We start from the raw sequence: 19,938 nt of genomic DNA, 5'->3' as shown, positions 1-19,938 counted from the left end.
ACAGAACACAAAGCAAGATTTTATATAACTTTTTTTATTTCTCATTTTTATGCCAATATTGCAATTTTTTTTTATTGTTTTAATGGACATACAGATTTGAGCATGATCTGGAGCTGCAATATGTACAAAAACAAACTAACGTATGTTATCATAAAAAAAAACATCCCCTTTGTCTTTGACGTTATTGCTAAATGTTACAAACAGCACAGGTTTCTACCATCAGCAACCCTTTGAGCACTGAGTATACTACCACAATGACACCTCTGCTTACCACTTACTAGAATAATGCACAGATACAGTGAAAGTGAAAGATAGTGGAAGGACATGGAGAAGAGGAGAGGAAAGAGGGAAAGGGACAAGGTAAAAAATTATTTAACTGTAGCAAAGCAACAGGCGGCATTTAAAAAAAAAAAAAGGAAGTGTGAGGAGAAGAATGAAATGTGGGCAGGAAAAGAAGAGATAGTGCTCTGTAGTGCAAACAGCCAAATAGTCTGAAGGAGAAAGTAAGGCTGAGTGTGACAGAAAAGCTCCACACTTTTAAATGGGTTAAAGCTGCCTCTCATTCTGTCCCGTTTTGTTAAGCAGTGCATGAAAACTACATTATAAAAAGACATTTGGCATATTAGAGGATACATACATTGTTCAGAGCTCTTTATAAAAAAACAAATATACAAACAAATGAAGAACAGCTGCTTTTGGAAGAGCAATAATGAATATGACCAGACACACAGAGAAAGAAAGCAACCGCTTACAGATATTTCGTAAAAAGCATGGCTAATGAGATAGCGGGGTTTCTTTGTTTTTTCCCCACCAGGTTAATATAGCGTGAGTTACTAATAATATTTTTTTTTTGTAGAAGGCATGTAACATTTTCTTGAACACTTTCTGACAGTGTATCCCCTTTTGTAAGAGTGAGGTGTGTTATCAAGTAATTCTGTATCCTCCCTTTCTCTTTAAATGTTTTCAAGAGAAAAAATTAAGAAATATATATAAACTGTAAACCAGCTCAGATTGTCAAGGCGACATTTCTTTTAAAAGCCTGCGTTGCCCCTCCCACTCCCTTTATTCATCAGAGCAACTGAGCCCAGGGAGGGACCACTCCACATGGAAACTAAAAGCTCAAAGATATCCCATCTCGAGCGGGTGGTGGAGGGGGCATGGCCTGGTGCTAATGCAGAAGCTAGGTCTGAATTTAGAGTTAGTAAAAAAACACAAGATCAAAATAAAAAATTAATCTACAGTTTGAAATGTTTGGGAGCTCCATCCCGCAGAGTTAAGGGTTGAGGGTTCAGGCAGACCTGTTTTGGCGTAAAGAAGCGCAAAGACTTTTTGGATGCTACACTACGGCTGCAGCATCGGAGAGACAGGAAGTGACCTCTTACAAAAAAAATAAAAAACTCCCAGGCCAACCTAGGCAGCATGGGCAATAATGCACTTTATTTTATTTTATTTTTTTGACATAAGACAAGGGGAAATTTGTAACAATAATTTAAAAAATATCAATATTACAATATAAAACATTTAACATTAATGACTGACAGGTGGGCAAGGGTGGCGCAACGGAGCATAACTTAATTTGTTTGCCTTTTCTTAAACATTGAAAGGGGTGCGAGCAAATCCTTTTTTGTTCCTATTTCAAGGGTTTGTTTGTAAGAATAAAAAATACTTCATTAAGCAGACATTCAAGTTACAGTATTGTTGTCCCACCCCACCCCCGGAAGTGTATACAGTTGTACTGTAATACTAGAAATCACACATATTGCCTTTGAATGTTCATCCATCATTATCAGACATTTGGTAACTGGTGGAAGACAGAATAAAGCACCACCAATCACTAAGCTTCTTATTTTACATTTCTTTTTGTAAAGCAGTTGGAGCACACTTTGAAATGGAGCGAGTCTGACTCAATATTCCATTACAGCAACTACATGATATACACACACACGCACGCACACACACACACACGCACACACACACGCACACACACACGCACACACACGCTGGCTGGTGAACTAGTGCTCAGGCGGACAAAGACGATGAAATTACCTGTACAATATTGCTGTTATGTTTGGAAATGCACATCTTCAATAATACACATTTAGAAGGCCTTTATACTCCAACAGGAGACGCTGTCAACCGTGAACACAGATGAGTGCAACTAGTCGGACAGACAGTTTTACAATGTACACACAATGCTTGGTTCTACAATGAGAAGAAAACAAGAGATTTGTGGTGTTTTTTGTTTTTAGAAAAAGAAGGCTGGGAAAAAAGGAGCTTACAGCGCTCGTGGGACATTGTACCAAAAGTGAGAAGGTGCCAGGCACCCCATGAGAATAAAAAACAGGCTTGTTTGTACTTGTACACCAAAGAAAAGAAGAATATGTTCAGAAGGCCGCTTTCGCATAACAAGGTGGTACAGTGAGCTCCTTAAACACAGCAGAGCTGCTTGTTCTAGTGCTATGCACAGCTTCTTTTAAAGGTGAGTAAACAGCACAGAAGAGATGATGTGTCGTTTCTTGTAATTGGAGTTATCAGTAAGGCCACATCAAATTGAAATTGTTTCTTTTTTTTGGGTTGAATGCCAGCAGAGCTAACAGCACACACTGGAAGACTTTGACTCACTACATGATCCCATAGGTTTAACAGCAATAGACACAGGATATTAGATATGTGACTGATTTGACTGTGTACATGCTAAGAATATACAGTACTAAGGCTATCCTTTAAGTCAATGACTACATTTCTTACATGAGTGTGAACAATAACAAACCCACACTATTTTTCTGTCTTGTCGTCACCATGGAAGTCTAGTTTTTTAAATGTATTCTGCAAACGTTGCTATGGCTCCCACGTGAGATGTACTGATGTGTATACGTTCCCAAAATGAGACATAGCACACATAAGAGTGTTGCTGGCAAGGCAGAGGCGTTGCTTAAAGCTTTTTCTTTTTAAAGACCTCATAAAAACCAATGATAAAACATAGGCCCTATGAGGGTATTCCCCAATAAAAACAAACTTTGCTTAGGTAAATAAACAAACCCAGACTTAATATTTTTTTTCCGCAACAGAAGAAGCAAGAGTATTATAACAAAACCAGAGAAAGTTCAATCCAAAAAGACTGAAAAAAGGAGGCTTTTGAAGTAAAGGTTGCGACAAAATACAGGTTTGGGGATTTTGGACCTCAAAGGGGGGAAAACAAAGCCAAGCTCAGAGGAAGAATAGAAACTATTTGGTAACAAAAGTGTACTATATGGTTTAATACAAAAAAGGTATGGAGAAAAATGTACCTTTACTAAAGCTTATACAAGATCCTTGGTCCATAAAAACTATGTTATCGTCACGTTTTATGTGTGTCCCTCTGGATCCTTCTATCCAGACAACAACTCTACATCCGGCGTGTGGCCCCGCCCGACCCCCTCTTTGGGAACAACCACAAATGAAGGCAAAGTAACACAAAAAAAAGGAATAATTAGAAAACAAGAGGTGGGCGAGAGGAGAGACAGTTTGAAGGGGAGCAGGGCGCCGCAAGAAATAGACTTTCCTTTCTAGAGAATTATTTTGTTTCTACATGGTGGATGTATTGTTGTTCTCAGTTTGCTTTTTTCTTTCCGCCCTCGCAGCAGCAGAAAAGTGCCGGTGAACTTGACTCATTCCAAGGAAACACCTGAAGTGGATAGGCAGGTCCCATAAGTAACCACAGGAGAGAGGGAGAGGGGGGGGCATGTCAAGGAACTAATTCTGACAACGTTGTGATGGCACTCCTCCTCCACATTCCCCCCGGGTTTTCTCCTTTCTCTCGCCCATTCTTTTCCATTTCAGCTTCTTTGTATCCAAATGCATATGCAGCACTTTAGAGTCAATCAGTTTTGTGTTTATTATTTCCAAAAGTCTTCATATACCTAGTGGTACAGCTTGCTCTCAAGGCATATGGTATTGTGCTGTGTTATGAAACCACAGCGGCGGCGCTGGAGGAGGTGACTCCGGTGTTGGAGGTGCTGTAGAGAGCGGGCTCCAGCAGACTGGAGCTCCCAGAGCGCAGGATGGCCCCTGCTGCGCTGCAGTGCGGCCGGGGCCCGGGCTCCGGCGTGTAGGTGAAGGTCAGTGTGGTGGAGTAGATGATGCCATCGTTCCTGACTAGCGTGACGGGGACCTGCACAGGCTGCCTCACCCAGCGCCAGCCCTCACGGAAAGCAGAGATGTCAGGCACCACACACAGCATGCTCTCCGCACACCTGTGAAAAACACACACAAAGACTGATGACAAGCCATTTTAAAAGTAGAAATATCGCTTGCCGGTTATTTCCATTTGCGAGGCATATAATTGCCTAACGGTTAACAGTCCAGTGGTGTTAAGGCTCATTTATGCTCTACGTTACATACGCATATGGATACGGACGGAGCCTTCTGTCCGTACTCTGCGTACATTACGTCCGTATTTCTGCACGTATCCTGCAAGCTTGCGGATGCGTACCAAACGGACATATCAAGCATTTATCGTCGTAATTGACGGGAGTTTTGTCGCAATTAATAAATCGTAATTGAATTATTTCCCAGCCCTAATAGGGGAGAGTGGCCTAAGTTGTGAAACTTTTCACTCAAAGTGACTTTAAAGTAAGACCTTGACAGTAAAGTCTCCAACTCAAATATGTACATATATTTCAGGGTGTTGTGCATCCCTGGCAATAAAAACTTTGGATCTGGAATAAACTGTTGAAGAAATATAGCTTTCGGAAAAAAAGTTGTCTTGTTGCACAACTTGCCCCCGGTGTGGTGTAAGTTGTGCGGTTGGAGAGAATACCATGGGGTAAATTGTGCCATTGCTATATATCTCATAAACTGTAATGCAAGACAAATCCATTTGACAATCACTTATTTAAGGTGTATTTAAAGTAAATAAAGTAAATAGTTGATTTACTATTTACAATTTTCTTTAACAAGGCCTAGCAGATCTAATGGTTTTACCTGCAAAGCTCACAATGACAAAGTCACCATCATCATCTTTCTGGCCATCTGAACTCTCATCAGTGGTGTCGTTAAGTGGAATTGAGATGTCACTCTCTTCTGAGCTACTGTAGACAATCACTTTCTTTTGGTGACCAGCGTATACAGCCATGCCACTGGCACAACTCTCAGAAATGTACTTTGCACTAGTTGCTCCGTGCTTGTGGAACCAACTGCCACCTGACAAATGTGATTCCCTCTACATTTCTGCCTTTAAATCAAGGCTCAAAACCCATATGTACACCCTGGTGTTTCCTCCCCATTAACTATCTTACCTCTGCACTACTATCTGTGTTTATGTGGATGTATGGGCTTTACGTCTTTTATTTTGGTTATTGTTATTTTACCTTCATTGTTTACCTACTGAATGCACTATGTACAGCACTTTAGACAGTGCAAACTGTCATAAATGTGCTTTTATAAATACATTTTACTTACTAACTTACTTACTTATAACTCACCTAGGCCCTTTGGCACAAATCACCCCAATCCCAGAAATTTGGATAATAAGCATGATGCAGCAATTTAGGGCTGACATCGTGCTAACTGTATAGACTCAAAATGTAGCATACCAAAGCACTAAAACATGTGTCAAATGTTTTCAAACTTGTCTATAATTGTTCAGACACAATAATCAAAAAACCTTGATCATGGAAATTTTACTTTGAAAAGCAAAACACAGTTTTTTGAGCTTAAATGTGCTTATATCTTATTCCTTGTGTCTCCCTTCTTTACAGGATGAGTCAAATGGATGGCTCTTCTTAAATATGTGGTCACATTTCCAATTTCTTTTTCTAGAAACAAGGGGTGGCACAACATCCAAAATGCACAACTTAGGCCACTCTCCCCTATATATAATTTAATTATACATTTTAGCGTACCGTATCTCTTAAATGCAAACACTGCTTACTAGTCTCATCCTGACCACATAAAACCAACAACAATTCATATAAGCCTATATATCATGACATCACACATACAGCCAAGAGCTTGGTCCTGCTGCAGTATCGTGAAAGAGCCTCTTTCAGCCAGGCATCTGGCCTGGTTTTGGGGCTCAGAAAGCTCAGTCTAGCTCGCTGAATGTTACCTTACACACAAATATGTTAAGAACATTTTAACTTATTTTACTTATTTAAGACGGTCACATTGTGCCAAAAAGTGATTGTGTGCCATAAAAGGATTTCAGTCCACTGTGTTAATTGCCCAGTTATACTGTATGTAGGGTGGGGGATCATTCATTTCTATTGATATTGAAACCATTATGAAGACTCCACAATCAGAATCTTTATCGATACTTTTCTATTATTTAGTTAAAGGAGAACTGGTATTATTGCTTTAATTGCTTATAAGATGAGCAGAGCTCAGAAAAGGACTTTAAACAGGTCATAATTCCATATTTACTACCAATTTTATATTGCTGGGAAAACAAGTTTTTCACCCAAACTGTATTATTCAAGCTTCTCACGAAAAACTAAAAAAAAAAAATTCTTGATGTTACAATTGAACACATCATGATTTCCTTTTGTAGGGTTCTGTAGTGGCGTTACTATTTGTTTCTTGCATTAGGATATTGTGCAATGAGGTGTTAAACCACTGTCTGAGACTTTTAATCTTTCAAATTACCACACACATTTATTCACATCTCCCCCTATATGCATTTGCTCTGAGCTTTTCAAGTATCCTAAGAAATCAAATTATCCATAGAATGAAAGGGTTCTGTAAAAAAGCATTACGAAACATAGTTAAGGAACTCAGAAAACCAAAGACAGACCTACCTGTACATGGTCTCGGCCTCAACGTCTCCGAACCAGACCCGCAAATTAGGAGTGAAGTTCTGTCCTGTCAGCTCCAGCATGGCCACGTCCCCACCTCCGTTTAGCTACAGACAGACAGAGGAGTTAGCAGGAGCACACCTACATGTTCCATTAGACAGGCTTGGTGTGTTTTTGGCAGCGTACTTGTAAGCTCTCCACCACAGGCACAGGGGTGACAGGCGAGTGGACAGGGCCCATTCCCTCGTAGAAAGTGTATTCAGCCTTGTCTGTGCTGATGATTGTCCAGGAGGCACCGTCGTTGATCATCTCTTTGTTGGGTTCCTTTGGGCATGGAGTGGCCTGGAGGGAGATAACCACCCATGATCACAGGGGATAGAGACTACTCTCATCAGGGGGCTGCAATCTAAATGTGCCATTTTAGCTTCTCAACTGTCTTCACAAATAAAAATTATTTAAAGAAAAAATAAAAACAGGGCATCCTGTTCCAAGCATCCTTATAATTACGGAAACCAATGGATGCAGGGCTAAGCTCAAATTCACTTTCAACTGGGTCCACTCAAAAGCTACAGTGGTGACTTCATGCTAAAGCAAGGGTTGCATCTATAGGCTGCAGTGATGTGTGCAGGTGATGGGGGGTGAGACACTTACTTGAAACTGGATGATCCTTTCCTGGGAAAGGCACAGGTACATGCGCTCCGTGTCCTTCAAGTAGAAAGCACACTTATGGAGCTGGGACACGGGGTCGTCTGCGTCCAGCAGCGCCGTCTGCTTGTCCACCTTACGGATGATCTGGAGCGGACAGAGGAAGAGATCAGCCAATGGGGAGATGGGGGAAGAATGCAACAAATTGGAAAGATGGATGGAAAGATGGGGCGACAGTGGCTCAGGTGGTAGAGCGGGTCGGCCAATGATCGAAGGGTTGGCGGTTCGATCCCCGCCCTGCCACTTGTGTCATGGTTGTTGTGTCCTTGGGCAAGACACTTCACCCACCTTGCCTAGTGTGAATGGCGATAGTTAGCCTGCTATCGGTGTATGAATGTGTGTGTGAATGGTAACGTGGGAATGGGAACAGGTCTCCCTTGAAAAAGAGTCTGCGGTCTCAATGTGATTTACCTGTATAAATAAAGGTTAAAAAAAAAAAAAAAAAAAATGGCTTATAACTGTAGGACTATGAAGGAACGTTTGCAACGATCAGTTCTCTTCTCTGGAATGAATCAAGGTCCCCCCACTGGGCTGATTAAAGCTTGTATTTGTGAGGTGATGTTTGTGTTACCAGTCTGGGCAGGGCCATGCCGGTGACAGAGCACACCAGCTTGACTGTCTGGCCGTAGTGGATGTAACCGTCTCTCACAGTGAACTCCTCTCCTTCCGACTCCTCGTCGTCCACTGAAAGCACAGGATAGAAATGTGTCAGCACTGCAGCCAACCAGCTCCCAGTTTTTATCCAATCACTTTGATTGTGCTGAACCAGCTATGTGATTACTATCATTCAGCGTGGCTTACAGTGAGCACACGCAGACATGAAGAGGAAGTGAAAAGCTGTCAAACCACTTTCCTCCTACACTAACATAGTCCAATGTGAAGCTCTTCTAAACTCATTACAGCCTCAAAACACATCCTGCGTCTAACTCTAGAGCGCGTCGCCATCCGTTGCCTCTCTTGCACTTTTTTCGGACACACATGGAACGTCTCAACTGCTGCTGCGCTGCTTCTAAAAGTCTTTCTACATAGAGTTTTCATAGATAATTCCCATATTAAGTTGTTTCATGTAATTTTATGATGAATATGATAAACATTGAGTCGCCTAGTGCCTGGTTGCCCTTTTTTATTTTTTCCCTTCTTTTGAAAGGGACACACTGGTAAACCGTAAAACTACAGTGAATGCTGCTGGTATGACTGTCACCAGAGTATTTCTCTATCGGTTAGTCCAGTTAAAGCAGAGAGACGCAAGTCTCCCCCCGAAGAAATAGGCGAGCCTCCTGAGGTAAAGAAAAGCGTCGCTGCAGAAGCGCCTCCGACGGCCGTCTGCAGGGTGTCCTAGGTTGGATGTGTGGCCGCTGTAGTGTTTTTACACGGTCGGTGAAAAAAAGTCAGACGCAGACGTGCAGTAGAGTAGGATGCGTGTTTCAGGGGTTAGTCTAGTGTGCTGGTCAGGCTTACACAGGTGGATGTAGAAGGCGCCCCACTGCTGGGAGCTGGCATGGAAGTTGCCCCCCTCCACGTGAAGGTAGCGTGTGCTGACTGTTTGGGAGCGCAGCCGGTTGAAGAGCGCCACCTTGGTACCTGATGCAATGCACACTGTGGGAAAACATGGACAAGAACACACAAGCCCCTTTTACACAGAGATTGCGGCATATTGACGGAACAACATCACTCCAATATGCCGGCTTTGCTTGCTTCTGTGTTATTTACACAGAACCAAGCAACGCCGGCCTGCTGGCGCATCAGTAGCCCCTTTTACACAGCGTTCCGGAATGAAAGAGGTGCTTGTAAACAGCGTCAGGTGTGACGTAAACATTTAGCGCCGCGCCGGTCAGCTGCTTTACAACAACAACACTGGCCGGTGAATTGAGAGCAGAAGTGCTGGAGCTTGCAGTAAGAGGGCCGTATTGTCCAACATCACTGGGACTGTTAAACCAAACTGACAAAATCAATCCGCTCACTGCTTCACCTCTGTGTCTGGGTTTGTGTGACATGTTGACTGTGAGCGATTCTTTGTGATGGCAGTGCTCTGCCATTCAGACATAGCCTACACATACACAGTGTGTGAAGTCACGTTACTGTAGACAGAAATAAAGTGTGGATATACGCTCAGACGTAAGGATAATAATAGCGGCGGCGATCTGGTCACAGACTACCTTAGCATAGCAATAGCTTTCCCACTTCATTGTACAACTTTCCCCGGTCAGAATAGACTCATAAACTCTGCAAAATGAAGCGCGGGGGTTTGGATTGAGCAGCGGACTTTATGACCAGCTAGATTATACGCCGTTCCTTTATTTGGTGATTTTTACGGGCCGCCGTGTCTGTGTGTGTTTGTGTGACAGGTTGGCTGTGAGCGAGTCTCTTTGTGAGGGCAGAGATCTGCCAATCAGACATACACATACACACAGTGTGTGAAGTCAAGTTACTGTAGGCAGAAATAAAGTGTGGATATACGCTCAGATTTAGGATAATAATAGCGGCGGCGATCCGGTCGCAGCCTAGCTTAGCCTAGCTTTCCCATTGTACAACTTTCCCCGGGCAGAAATAGACTCATACACTCTGCAAAATTAAGCGTGGGGACCTTATGACCAGCTAGATTATACGCCGTTCCTTTTATTTGGTGATTTTTACGGGACTTCAGGCCGCCGTGATTAATGTTAAACACACGTCCTTCAACTGCTAACATGGTCGCATGTTTAGAACGTAGGCTATGGAACGTCAAACGCCCCCCTGTTTCGCAACAACAAGCTGGCTGCATTTATACAGAGAGGCGGAACTGATTGTGTCGGCAATCTTACTACCCCCCGAGGTAGTAAAATTCCTGGAACAATCTCTCGCACCTTTCTTCCCTCGTTCTGCAACGGTCGCATTTATACAGCAGGGCAGAGGGCCGAAATTCCGGCATATTCCCGGCTTTCACTGGCTGTGTAAAAGGGGCTACACACACACATAGGGTGGTTACGTTATGAAAATCCAAATTATAACAACTGAGTGGTAAATACATAAACAGTCAAGTAATATTATATATATATATATATATATATATATATATATATATATATATAAAAACACACACACACTCACCGGCCACTTTATTAGGTACACCTGTTCAAAGGCTTATAAAAACAAAAAGCTAATCAGCAAATCACATGGCAGCAATTGAATGCATTTATACATTTACAAGTGGTCAAGACGGGGGCGCCTTTAGCTCAGTTGGTAAGGCGTCCCCCTCCCGGGCCGGGCCCAGCAGCAGACCCGGGTTCGAGATTCCCACCCGCGGTCGTTCTCTGCATGTCACTCCCCTCTCTGCCCCATTTCACCTCTGTCTCTCTGCACTATCAATAAAGCATAAAAATGCCCAAAAAATATCTTTAAAAAAAAAAAAAAAAAAAAAAAAAAGACGTGGTCAAGACAATGTACTTAAGTCAAACCGAGCATCAGAATGGGGAAGAAAGGGGGTTTAGGTGAATTTGAACATGGCATGGTTGATGGTACACGGCAGGATGGATCCATACTTTCCTGTTGTTTATGCCAAATTCTGAACCTGCCATCTGAATGTTACAACTGAAATCGAGACTCATCAGACCAGGCATGATTTTTCAATCTTCTATTGTCCAATATTTGTGATCCTGTGAGAATTGTAGCCTCATTTTCCTGTTTTTAGCTGACAGGAGTGGCACCCTGGGGTCTTCTGTTGCTATAGCCCATCTGCTTCAAGGTTGGTCGTGTTTTGGGTTCAGAGATGTTATTCTGCATACCCTGGTTGTAACGAGTGGTTATTTGAGTTACTGTTGCCTTTCTATCATCTCGAACCAGTGTGCCCATCCTCCACTGACCTCTGACTTCAACAAGGCATTTTACGTCCACACAAATGCTGCTCACTGGATATTTTTTCTTTTTTGGACCATTCTCTGTAAACCCTAGATATGGTTTAGAGTGAAAATCCCAGTAGATCAGCTGTTTCTGAAATACTCATACCAGCCCTTCTGGCACCCTCAACATTGCCATGTTCAAAGTCACTTAAAACCCCTTTCTTCCCCATTCTGTTGCTCGGTTTCAACCTCAACAAGGTCTACATGCCTAAATGCTGAGTTGAGTTGCTGACATGTGATTGGCTGATTAGTTATATGTGTTAACAAGAAAATGCCAGTGAGAGTGTGTGTGTGTGTGTGTGTGTGTGTGTGTGTGTGTGTGTATGTATGTGTGTGTATATATATATATATATATATATATATATATATATATATATATATATATATATATATATATATATATATATATATATATACACATATATACACAGTCATATGAAAAAGTTTGGGAACCCCTCTCAGCCGGCATTATAATTGACTCTGCTTTCACAAAAAAAATATAAAAGTGGTATGTCTTTAATTTACCAGGAACAGTTAAGTACTGGGATGTTTTCCAAACAAAGATTTTTTGAAAAGCAGTATTTGGTTGTATGAAATAAAATAAAATGTGAAAAACTGGCTGTGCAAAAATATGGGTACCCTTGTGGTTTTGTTGATTTTAATGCCTGTAACAGCATGTAAAACTGATGACTTTAAACACAAAGTTGGTTGGATTATGTTGTTAAGCCTTGAACCTCATATAATTGTCTGTTTAATCATGAGAAAATGTATTTTAGGTGCCTAAATGCAAGTTGCACTTCTCTTTGACTCTCTGCTGAAGTGAGACAGAATGGGATCATCAAAACAGCTCCCAAAAGATCTGAAAAACAAAGATTGTTCATTGTCATGTTTTAGGGGAAGGCTACAAGAAGCTTTCCCAAAGGTTTCAATTGTCAATTTCGACTGTAGGGAACGTTGTCAGGAAATGGAAGGACACAGGCATAGTGGTAGTTAAACCCAGGCATGGCAGACCAAGAAAAAAACAGGAGCGGCATAGGTGGAGGATTGTGAGAATGGTTGCACACAACCCACAGATCACCTCCAAAGGCCTGCAAGAACATCTGGCTGCAGATGGTGCATCTGTACATCGTTCAACAATTCAGCGCAATTTGCACCAAAACATCTGCTTTTTATAAAGACCAAATAACTTAATTTTTGTCTCATCAGTCCAAAGCATTTTCTTCCAATATGAAGCTGGCTTGTCTAAATGAGCTTTTGCATACACCATGCAACTGTATCTGTGGCGTGGGCGCAGAAAGGGCTTCCTTCTCATCACCCGACCATACAGATGTTTTGGTGCAAATTGCACTGAATTGTAGAACCATCTGCAGCCAGATGTTCTTGCAGGTCTTTGGAGGTGATCTTTTCACAATCCGCCGCATATGCCGCTCTTGTACTTTTCTTGGTCTGCTAGACCTGGGTTTAACTGCAACTGTGCCTGTGTCCTTCCATTCCCTGACAACGTTCCTTACAGTCGAAATTGACAATTGAAACCTTTGGGAAAGCTTCTTGTAGCCTTCCCCTAAACCATAACAATGAATAATCTTTGTTTTTAAGATCTTTTGGGAGCTGTTTTGATGATCCCATTCTGTCTCACTTCAGCAGAGAGTCAAAGAGAAGTGCAACTTGCATTTAGGCACCTAAAATACATTTTCTCATGATTAAAACAGACAATTCTATGAGGTTCAAGGCTTAACAACATAATCCAACCAACTTTGTGTTTAAAATCATCAGTTTTACATGCTGTTACAGGCATTAAAATCAACAAAACCACAAGGGTTCCTATATTTTTGCACAGCCAGTTTTTCACATTTTATTTTATTTCATACAACCAAATACTGCTTTTCAAAAAATCTTTGTTTGGAAAACATCCCAGTACTTAGCTGTTCCTGGTAAATTAAAGACATACCACTTTTATATTTTTTTGTGAAAGCAGAGTCAATTATAATGCCGGCTGAGAGGGGTTCCCAAACTTTTTCATATGATTGTATATATATATATATATAGATAGATAGATATGTGAAAGCTGAAAAACATTTTTTTCCACAATGATGCCTCTTGTACATCATCTTATTATCTTCTTGGTGTAGCCGGTGTCATTTCCAATCAAGAACTTGCTGGTTGAATAAAAGTAACTGTAAGTAAAAATTTGCCAGGGGTATGAATAATTTCGGGCTTGACTGTATATATACATTTGACCGAAGAATACAGATCAAAATAAAAAAGTTAAAATGTTGGCCAAATATTTCATTTTAACACACTGCCACATTAGCCCGGCACTGCCTACCTACTTCCGCTCAATTTTCATTTCCCTTCAGTAGTCAGTCTGGGTCCGAGGTATATTAGCGGCATTTTCTCTGCCAGATTTTTGGCTGTCCAATCAGCGAACAGAGGTAGTTGCTGAGAACATGACTTTGAGTTTCAGTTGTATTCAGAAGCCGGCGCATGACATACGTCACGACCAAACGTCATGCGATTGGTTGGCAGATCCAGAGTGGCACTGGGCAGATCCAATAGTTTTAAACTTCAACAGACACCCGCCTTCAAGTGAGTTTACGTTTGTCGTTTGAGCGATTCCAGACCTTCTGTACAAATGAAATGAAGTACGATTGTCTGGTAGGACCAGGCTACCGCCACATCTATCCCCGGCCGACATGACGGACATACAGTACCTATAGAATGTCATCATACTCATTTGAAACAGCACTTTTTACACATTTGGACTTATAACATTCAAGTGAAATATTTCCCCCAAAAATTTCAGAAAAAAACCAAAAAAAGGTGACTTTGTCCAAAGGGTATGGTGACTTTCTCTAGGAAGTGTATGTGTTCGTGCGGGTACGGCGAGCACAAACTCACAGTCAGCGTTTTTCAGGGACTGCTTCTTTTTGGAAGGTTTGGAGATGACTTTGATCCTCTTGCTGAGGAACACACCGATGTCGGCGCTGTTGCCATAGAACATCTTGACAGACAACATGAAGTGCTTTCTCTTGTCCGAGTCCGATATGTACAAGGTTTTGGCTGTGCAATAATTCTAGAGCAGGGGAAAAGATAGAAAAGCACAACACAAATGATCAATTTTTGCAATTATAACTATATGTAGAATTCGTAACCTCCAAAAGCACCAAAGGCCTTCCTGTATTATTAGTGTCTAGTTGTGTGTGTGTGCTGGCATTCTGTACCTTTCCCTCTAAATTAAGCTGTTGCATTTCTTGGTCGCTGTTGCCGATGCCGATGAAGGCACAGGGCTGAGACTCCTGCTCGGAGCAGCCGTCCCGCTCCATCTGCTCCTTCTTTTTCTTCCAGCCGCTGCCCATCAGGTAGACACAGGGAGGGGGGCAGAAGAACCTGCACATGGACACACAACCATTCAGGAACCTTTCAAACTCAATCCCTACTAAGTTAGATCTTTTTTTCTTTATTGATATTCACTTCTACACCTTCGAACTATCAGGTGCTCGAATAGTACCACCTGAACTATTCGGCCGAGTGGATCCAAATGTGTGTGAGCATTTTTGCTCCTGTAAGTGTGCTTTTAATTCACTTGGATGGATAAAAAAGAAAAAATTACATTACATGAAACGTTTGGTGGCTTTAAAAGGTGTACTTCTACATTGTGATGACTTCATTAAGTCAAACACCATATTAAGAAAAGGACGTTTAAAGGACATAACCACTGCACAAGGGTTAAAAAGTAAAACAACTGTTCAAATAGTCCACACTGGACCAGTGCATCTCCTTATTTACACCAGAAGAGGGCAGACCTGTACTAAGCTTAAACAAGGCAGTCAGAAACTTTAATCAATTTACCATTATGTACAACCCAACTAAACACTCTTTCCTCAGCCGTCAAAGCTAATATAGCAGATGTTAACATGAGCCGTCCAGCATGAAACTGATCTGATAGAATAAATTAAAAGCAGAATTGCTTTTTCCATCTGCAGAAGGTCATCCATTTTTCCTGATCTTCTCTATTGTACTTCCTACTGACTCTTAACTGGACCAAACGGCTACACTTTATCTAAAAGGAATTCATATGAGTCTCATTCTCTCTACTGTCTCTGGAGAGGCCTGGAGGCTGGCCCGCAATGGCTGATTCACCAGGATATAGACCGGGCCCTGATGAGATCGCAAGCAGCGCAAGACAAAACAAGCCCAGGGTTGGGAGGGTGCGGACTGAAGATTGTTCATAGTGAGCCAGGAGGTGTGGGGGGAGAGATTGAGAGTTAGAAAGGTGAGAGACAGGCTATGGGGTTGGGCGGTATGGTCAAAATCTTCTTTCAAATCGTTTAGTATCATGGAACTTGAATTTCCATGCAATGAAAAACTTGTGCAAAATATACACTAACCGGCCACTTTATTATGTAGACCTTGCTAGCACTGGATTGGAACTCGTTTGGCCTTCCGAACTGCATTCATTCTTCTGCTGCTGTAGCCTTAAGGTTTGACGTGTTTTGCGTTCAGACATGGTATTCTGCATGTACCTTGGTTGTAACGAGTGGCTATTTGAGTTACTGTTGCCTTTCTATCATCTCAAAACAGTCTGCCCATTCTCCTCTGACCTCTGACATCAACAAGGCATTTTCGTCCACACAACGGCCGCTCACTGGATATTTTTTCTTTTTCGGACCATTCTCTGTAAACCCTAGAGATGGTTGTGAATGAAAATCCCAGTAGATCAGCAGTTTCTGAAATACTCAGACCAGCCCGTCTGGCACCATCAACCATGCCACGTTGAAAGTCACTTAAACCCCCTTTCTTACCCATTCTGTTGCTCGGTTTGAACTTCAACAAGTTGTCCTGTCCAGGGGCCTAATTTTTCAACGCTGCGTAAGCACATTAGAAGCCACGCAGTACGCAACCTTTGTGATTTATCAAAAGCAAACTTGACGGGAAGATGTGCGGTCCTCCACGCAAACTCTGACCCATGTGAACGCACAGAAAGTGGAGAAAGGAGAAACGGCGACTACATGTATGAAGTGTGAGAACAAATGTGTTTGTGTAAAATGAATCCAGATAGGCCTATTATAAGCCATGTAGGTCTATCATATATTGGGAGTTCCTTTTCAATACGGATGAAGCCATTCTTACAATGAATAAACAAATGCCTCCACGGATTTTTCCATGGAGTGATACCAAAAATAAATAAATAAATTAAGATCTTCTTAAAGAGCCTACAAACGGAGATATATGAATATCAATTAAAAAAACAACAACGTTCGAATATGCTCTGCAGTTATTAAAGAATAACCTGCATGTTATTGAATTCATTCTGATTATATTGAGGTGGAATACATATTACTTTTACACTGACGCTGTTCTCGTTGCCTCAGTCAGGCAGTCAGGAGTGCACAGATTCATACATTAATCATAAGCCTACAGTACATCACATATTGTGCTAATTTTTCATGGCTTTTAGTCAGTTTTATCTAGGTGGTTTTATTCATGTTTAAGCACGTTGTAACAGTGTTTTGAAAGGGGCTGTGAAGTTTATTATTAACCCTCCACTGCCGGCACTGCCTGGGAGGAATTCCCCAAATCAGTTTCTCATGGGGGGTCTCAGTGTCCCCAGCTCGTGGCCTAAACACTGCTGTGTGAGGATATGCACTTTTTTGCGTCCACTTTTATGTCGGATTGCTTCTTTTTTATTTCGACCACAGTCTGACATTCGGCCAGGACACACCGGCCCGATAATAGGCCATCGGACATGGTCGGAGAGTCTGTAGGGGGCGGGGACACAAATCTGTTTGGTGTGTTCGGTGACGTCGGCCGTCATAGATGTCGTCGGGCTTCTTTTCAGCCGATTGAATATGTTCAGTCGGCATCGGGCAGTCTTTCAGTAGGACCAATTTCATTGGTGGAGGGCTAGCGAATCAGTGAAGCCCGGAAGTGAGGCGGGTAGCACAAACAACTGACAACAGTATCGCATCGCTAGCCATTGTTTTAATGTGTTTGTTTGTTTCGTTCAGCGAGTACTCACATGCATCAACCCTTCTTGACTGCTCGACACCATGCTCGACACTCTCTGCTAAAAATGGTGCTCTTTATGGTCCATATACGTATATATAAATACGCATTTATATCTATGTTTATGGTCTAGAGAGCTGTCCCATCATTTCCGGCTTCCGTATTTTTTGGGGCCAAAATACAGATTAGCGCCGCCTGCTGTTATGGAGACATTACGTCCCGCGCAAGCGCAGCACGTACGGAAAGTCAGTAGTCGGACCGGTGTGTCCTGGCCTTTAGGCTGCAGCATTAACAGAGATTGCCACACGCTGACGTTCTTGACGCCTTTACACACACACACACTGTGTCACTAAACTGTATTTTGCCTGGTCGCAATCTCCCCAACGGGAACTTCGGCTTGGCCGTAATGATCCACACCGTGTGAAGTATATTCTTCCATTTCCCTTTCAGTCGGAGTTTGCCACGATCGCCTTCATGCACTCATTAAATTGATGATATTAATTTGGGGCGTTTCAATGACTATGTATTGGTAAATATGCGCGTTACGTGAGCCCACAAAGGCTGCGGCCCATTTAGGATTGATTGTGATTTACAGGGAAACAGGCATAGGACGTGCGTGAGCACTTTTTCTTAAATCCGAATCTCTTTGCGCATGCATTTCCCTAAATCCTACGGAAGCAAACTTCCAACGCAAATCCTATGCACAGTTTGATAAATGAGGCCCCAGATCTACATGCCTAAATGCATTGAGTTGCTGTCATGAGATGATAAGTGATACGTGTTAACAAGAAATTGAACTGGTGTACCTAATAAGTTAGGGTAAAATAACGTGTTGCCAAGTGAAACATATTAATCACTGCAGTTTTTGACCTATGGCTCTTATCTATTTGCTTAGTAAAATCCAGGTGGTGACTTTTTCTGGCTGGGCAGTGTGTAACTGATGCAGTGTATAGCTTCTTATTTCTTAAACAACCATGTCAGAAAACATGCTCTGGTTTTGGAAAAGATGTAACTGTTTCAGAGGTGCGAAATTATTGGACTGCATCAAACAAACTACTAAAATTGTTTTAAGAACTGTCCAACACATTATTAAAACCTGGATAGATAGTGGTGAACCGTCATCTTTGAGGAAGACATTTGGTCGGAAAAAAATCTTTAATGATTGTTATGGGAGTTCTCTTAAAACAGTTTGTGGAAATGTAAAATATCGACAGTAGAACTCATGGCTATGTTTAATAGTGAAAGTAAGAGCATTTCCACATGCACAATGTGAAGAGAACATAAGGTATATGGACTATGCAGATGTGTAGCCTTAAGAAAACCACTTCTCAGTGGGGCTTATCAGGACAAAATTCTTCAGTTTGCTAGGCAATAAAAAGATTGGACTCTGGAGCAATAGAAAAAGGTTGTTTGGTCTGATGAGACCAGATTAACCCTGTGTTCCAGAATGATTGGTGCATCAGGGTAAGAAGAGAGGTGGATGAAGTGATGCTCCCATCATGCCTAGTGTCTACTGTACAAGCCTGTGTGGCAGTGTACAGTAGGATCTGGGGTTGCTTCAGTTGGTCAGGTCTAGGCTCAGAAACCTAATGTGCCAAAAAAAGCGTATCAGAGTGTGAGTGTGTGTATAGAAAATACTTGAATTTTCCCTGCAAAATTTGCTAATTTTTCATTTAAAAAAGCTGTGTGGTAGATGGGCCAGCCTACTGCTTAGTGTGGTAGAAGAAGTTACTGTTTTTTTCTCAGCATATAAACGCTATTGCCAAATCTCTACTGGTAGATACATTTCTAGCGACATATGCGCCCGAGCCTACTTGAACCCTGACACATAAACACCCCATGGTACAAATACATTACAAAACCAATTCCAAAATTCACTGTGTTACAGCAAAAGGTCGAGGTCTGTGAAATAACTCGGATAATGAGCAGAAACAGAGAGATTTTATCAAAGTGAATTTCAAAGTGAATAAACAAAGGATTGAATGGCTTTGAGCTGAAGCTGTCATTGAAGGTTTGGTCATTTCTTCTTTGTGGACTGTTTGACGGTTTTGGTTCATCATTTCCCATTATTTTGTTCTTGATTTGTCCAAAAGGGTTAATTTGCTGATCAAGTATAAAAAATAAGAGGCAGTGGGGCTTCTTAGCCCTTTTAAACAGGCCGATGTTATTTGAGTTGATGATCAATTGCTTACAGTGGCTTGCAAAAGTATTCATACCCCTTGAAATGTTCCACATTTTGTCACGTGACAACCACATACGTACATTTATTTTATTGGGATTTTATGTGATACACTAACACAAAGTGGTGCAACGTTGTGAAGTGGAATGAAAATTAAATGTGGTTTTATTTATTTTTTATAAATAAAAAACTGAAAAGTGTGGCGTGCAAAAGTATTCAGCCCCCTGAGTCAATGCTTTGTAGAACCACCTATCGCTGCCATTACAGCTGCAAATCTATTTGAGTATTTCTCTACCAGCTTTGCACATCTACAGACTGATATATTTTGCTTATTCTTCTTTGAAAATTAGCTCAAGGTTCAGATTCAACATCAGATTGGATGGAGAGCGTCTGTCAACAG

The 19,938-nt window shown here is 41.7% G+C and overlaps 1 protein-coding gene across 2 annotated transcripts in view; it reads right to left on the bottom strand.

The window, feature by feature from the left end:
* Window positions 1-42: 42 nt before the first annotated feature.
* rbpjb (recombination signal binding protein for immunoglobulin kappa J region b) overlaps window positions 43-19,938 on the bottom strand; it is a 92,894-nt gene continuing 72,998 nt past the window's right edge. For both annotated transcript variants that reach the window (XM_080052230.1, XM_080052231.1), the window contains 8 exons: window positions 14,575-14,740; window positions 14,252-14,426; window positions 8,937-9,074; window positions 8,050-8,162; window positions 7,425-7,565; window positions 6,960-7,115; window positions 6,777-6,880; window positions 43-4,232 (listed from right to left, as the gene is read on the bottom strand). In XM_080052230.1, coding sequence (XP_079908356.1) covers window positions 3,944-4,232; window positions 6,777-6,880; window positions 6,960-7,115; window positions 7,425-7,565; window positions 8,050-8,162; window positions 8,937-9,074; window positions 14,252-14,426; window positions 14,575-14,740 — 1,282 coding nt within the window. In that variant the 3' untranslated portion in view covers window positions 43-3,943. The remainder of the gene's footprint in view (window positions 4,233-6,776; window positions 6,881-6,959; window positions 7,116-7,424; window positions 7,566-8,049; window positions 8,163-8,936; window positions 9,075-14,251; window positions 14,427-14,574; window positions 14,741-19,938) is intronic.

This window comes from Ammodytes marinus, assembly GCF_949987685.1.
Source record: "Ammodytes marinus genome assembly, chromosome: 23".
Lineage (NCBI taxonomy): Eukaryota > Metazoa > Chordata > Actinopteri > Uranoscopiformes > Ammodytidae > Ammodytes > Ammodytes marinus.
Note: the sequence above shows the minus strand (reverse complement) of the source record. Positions and strands in the feature narration are given on the sequence as shown.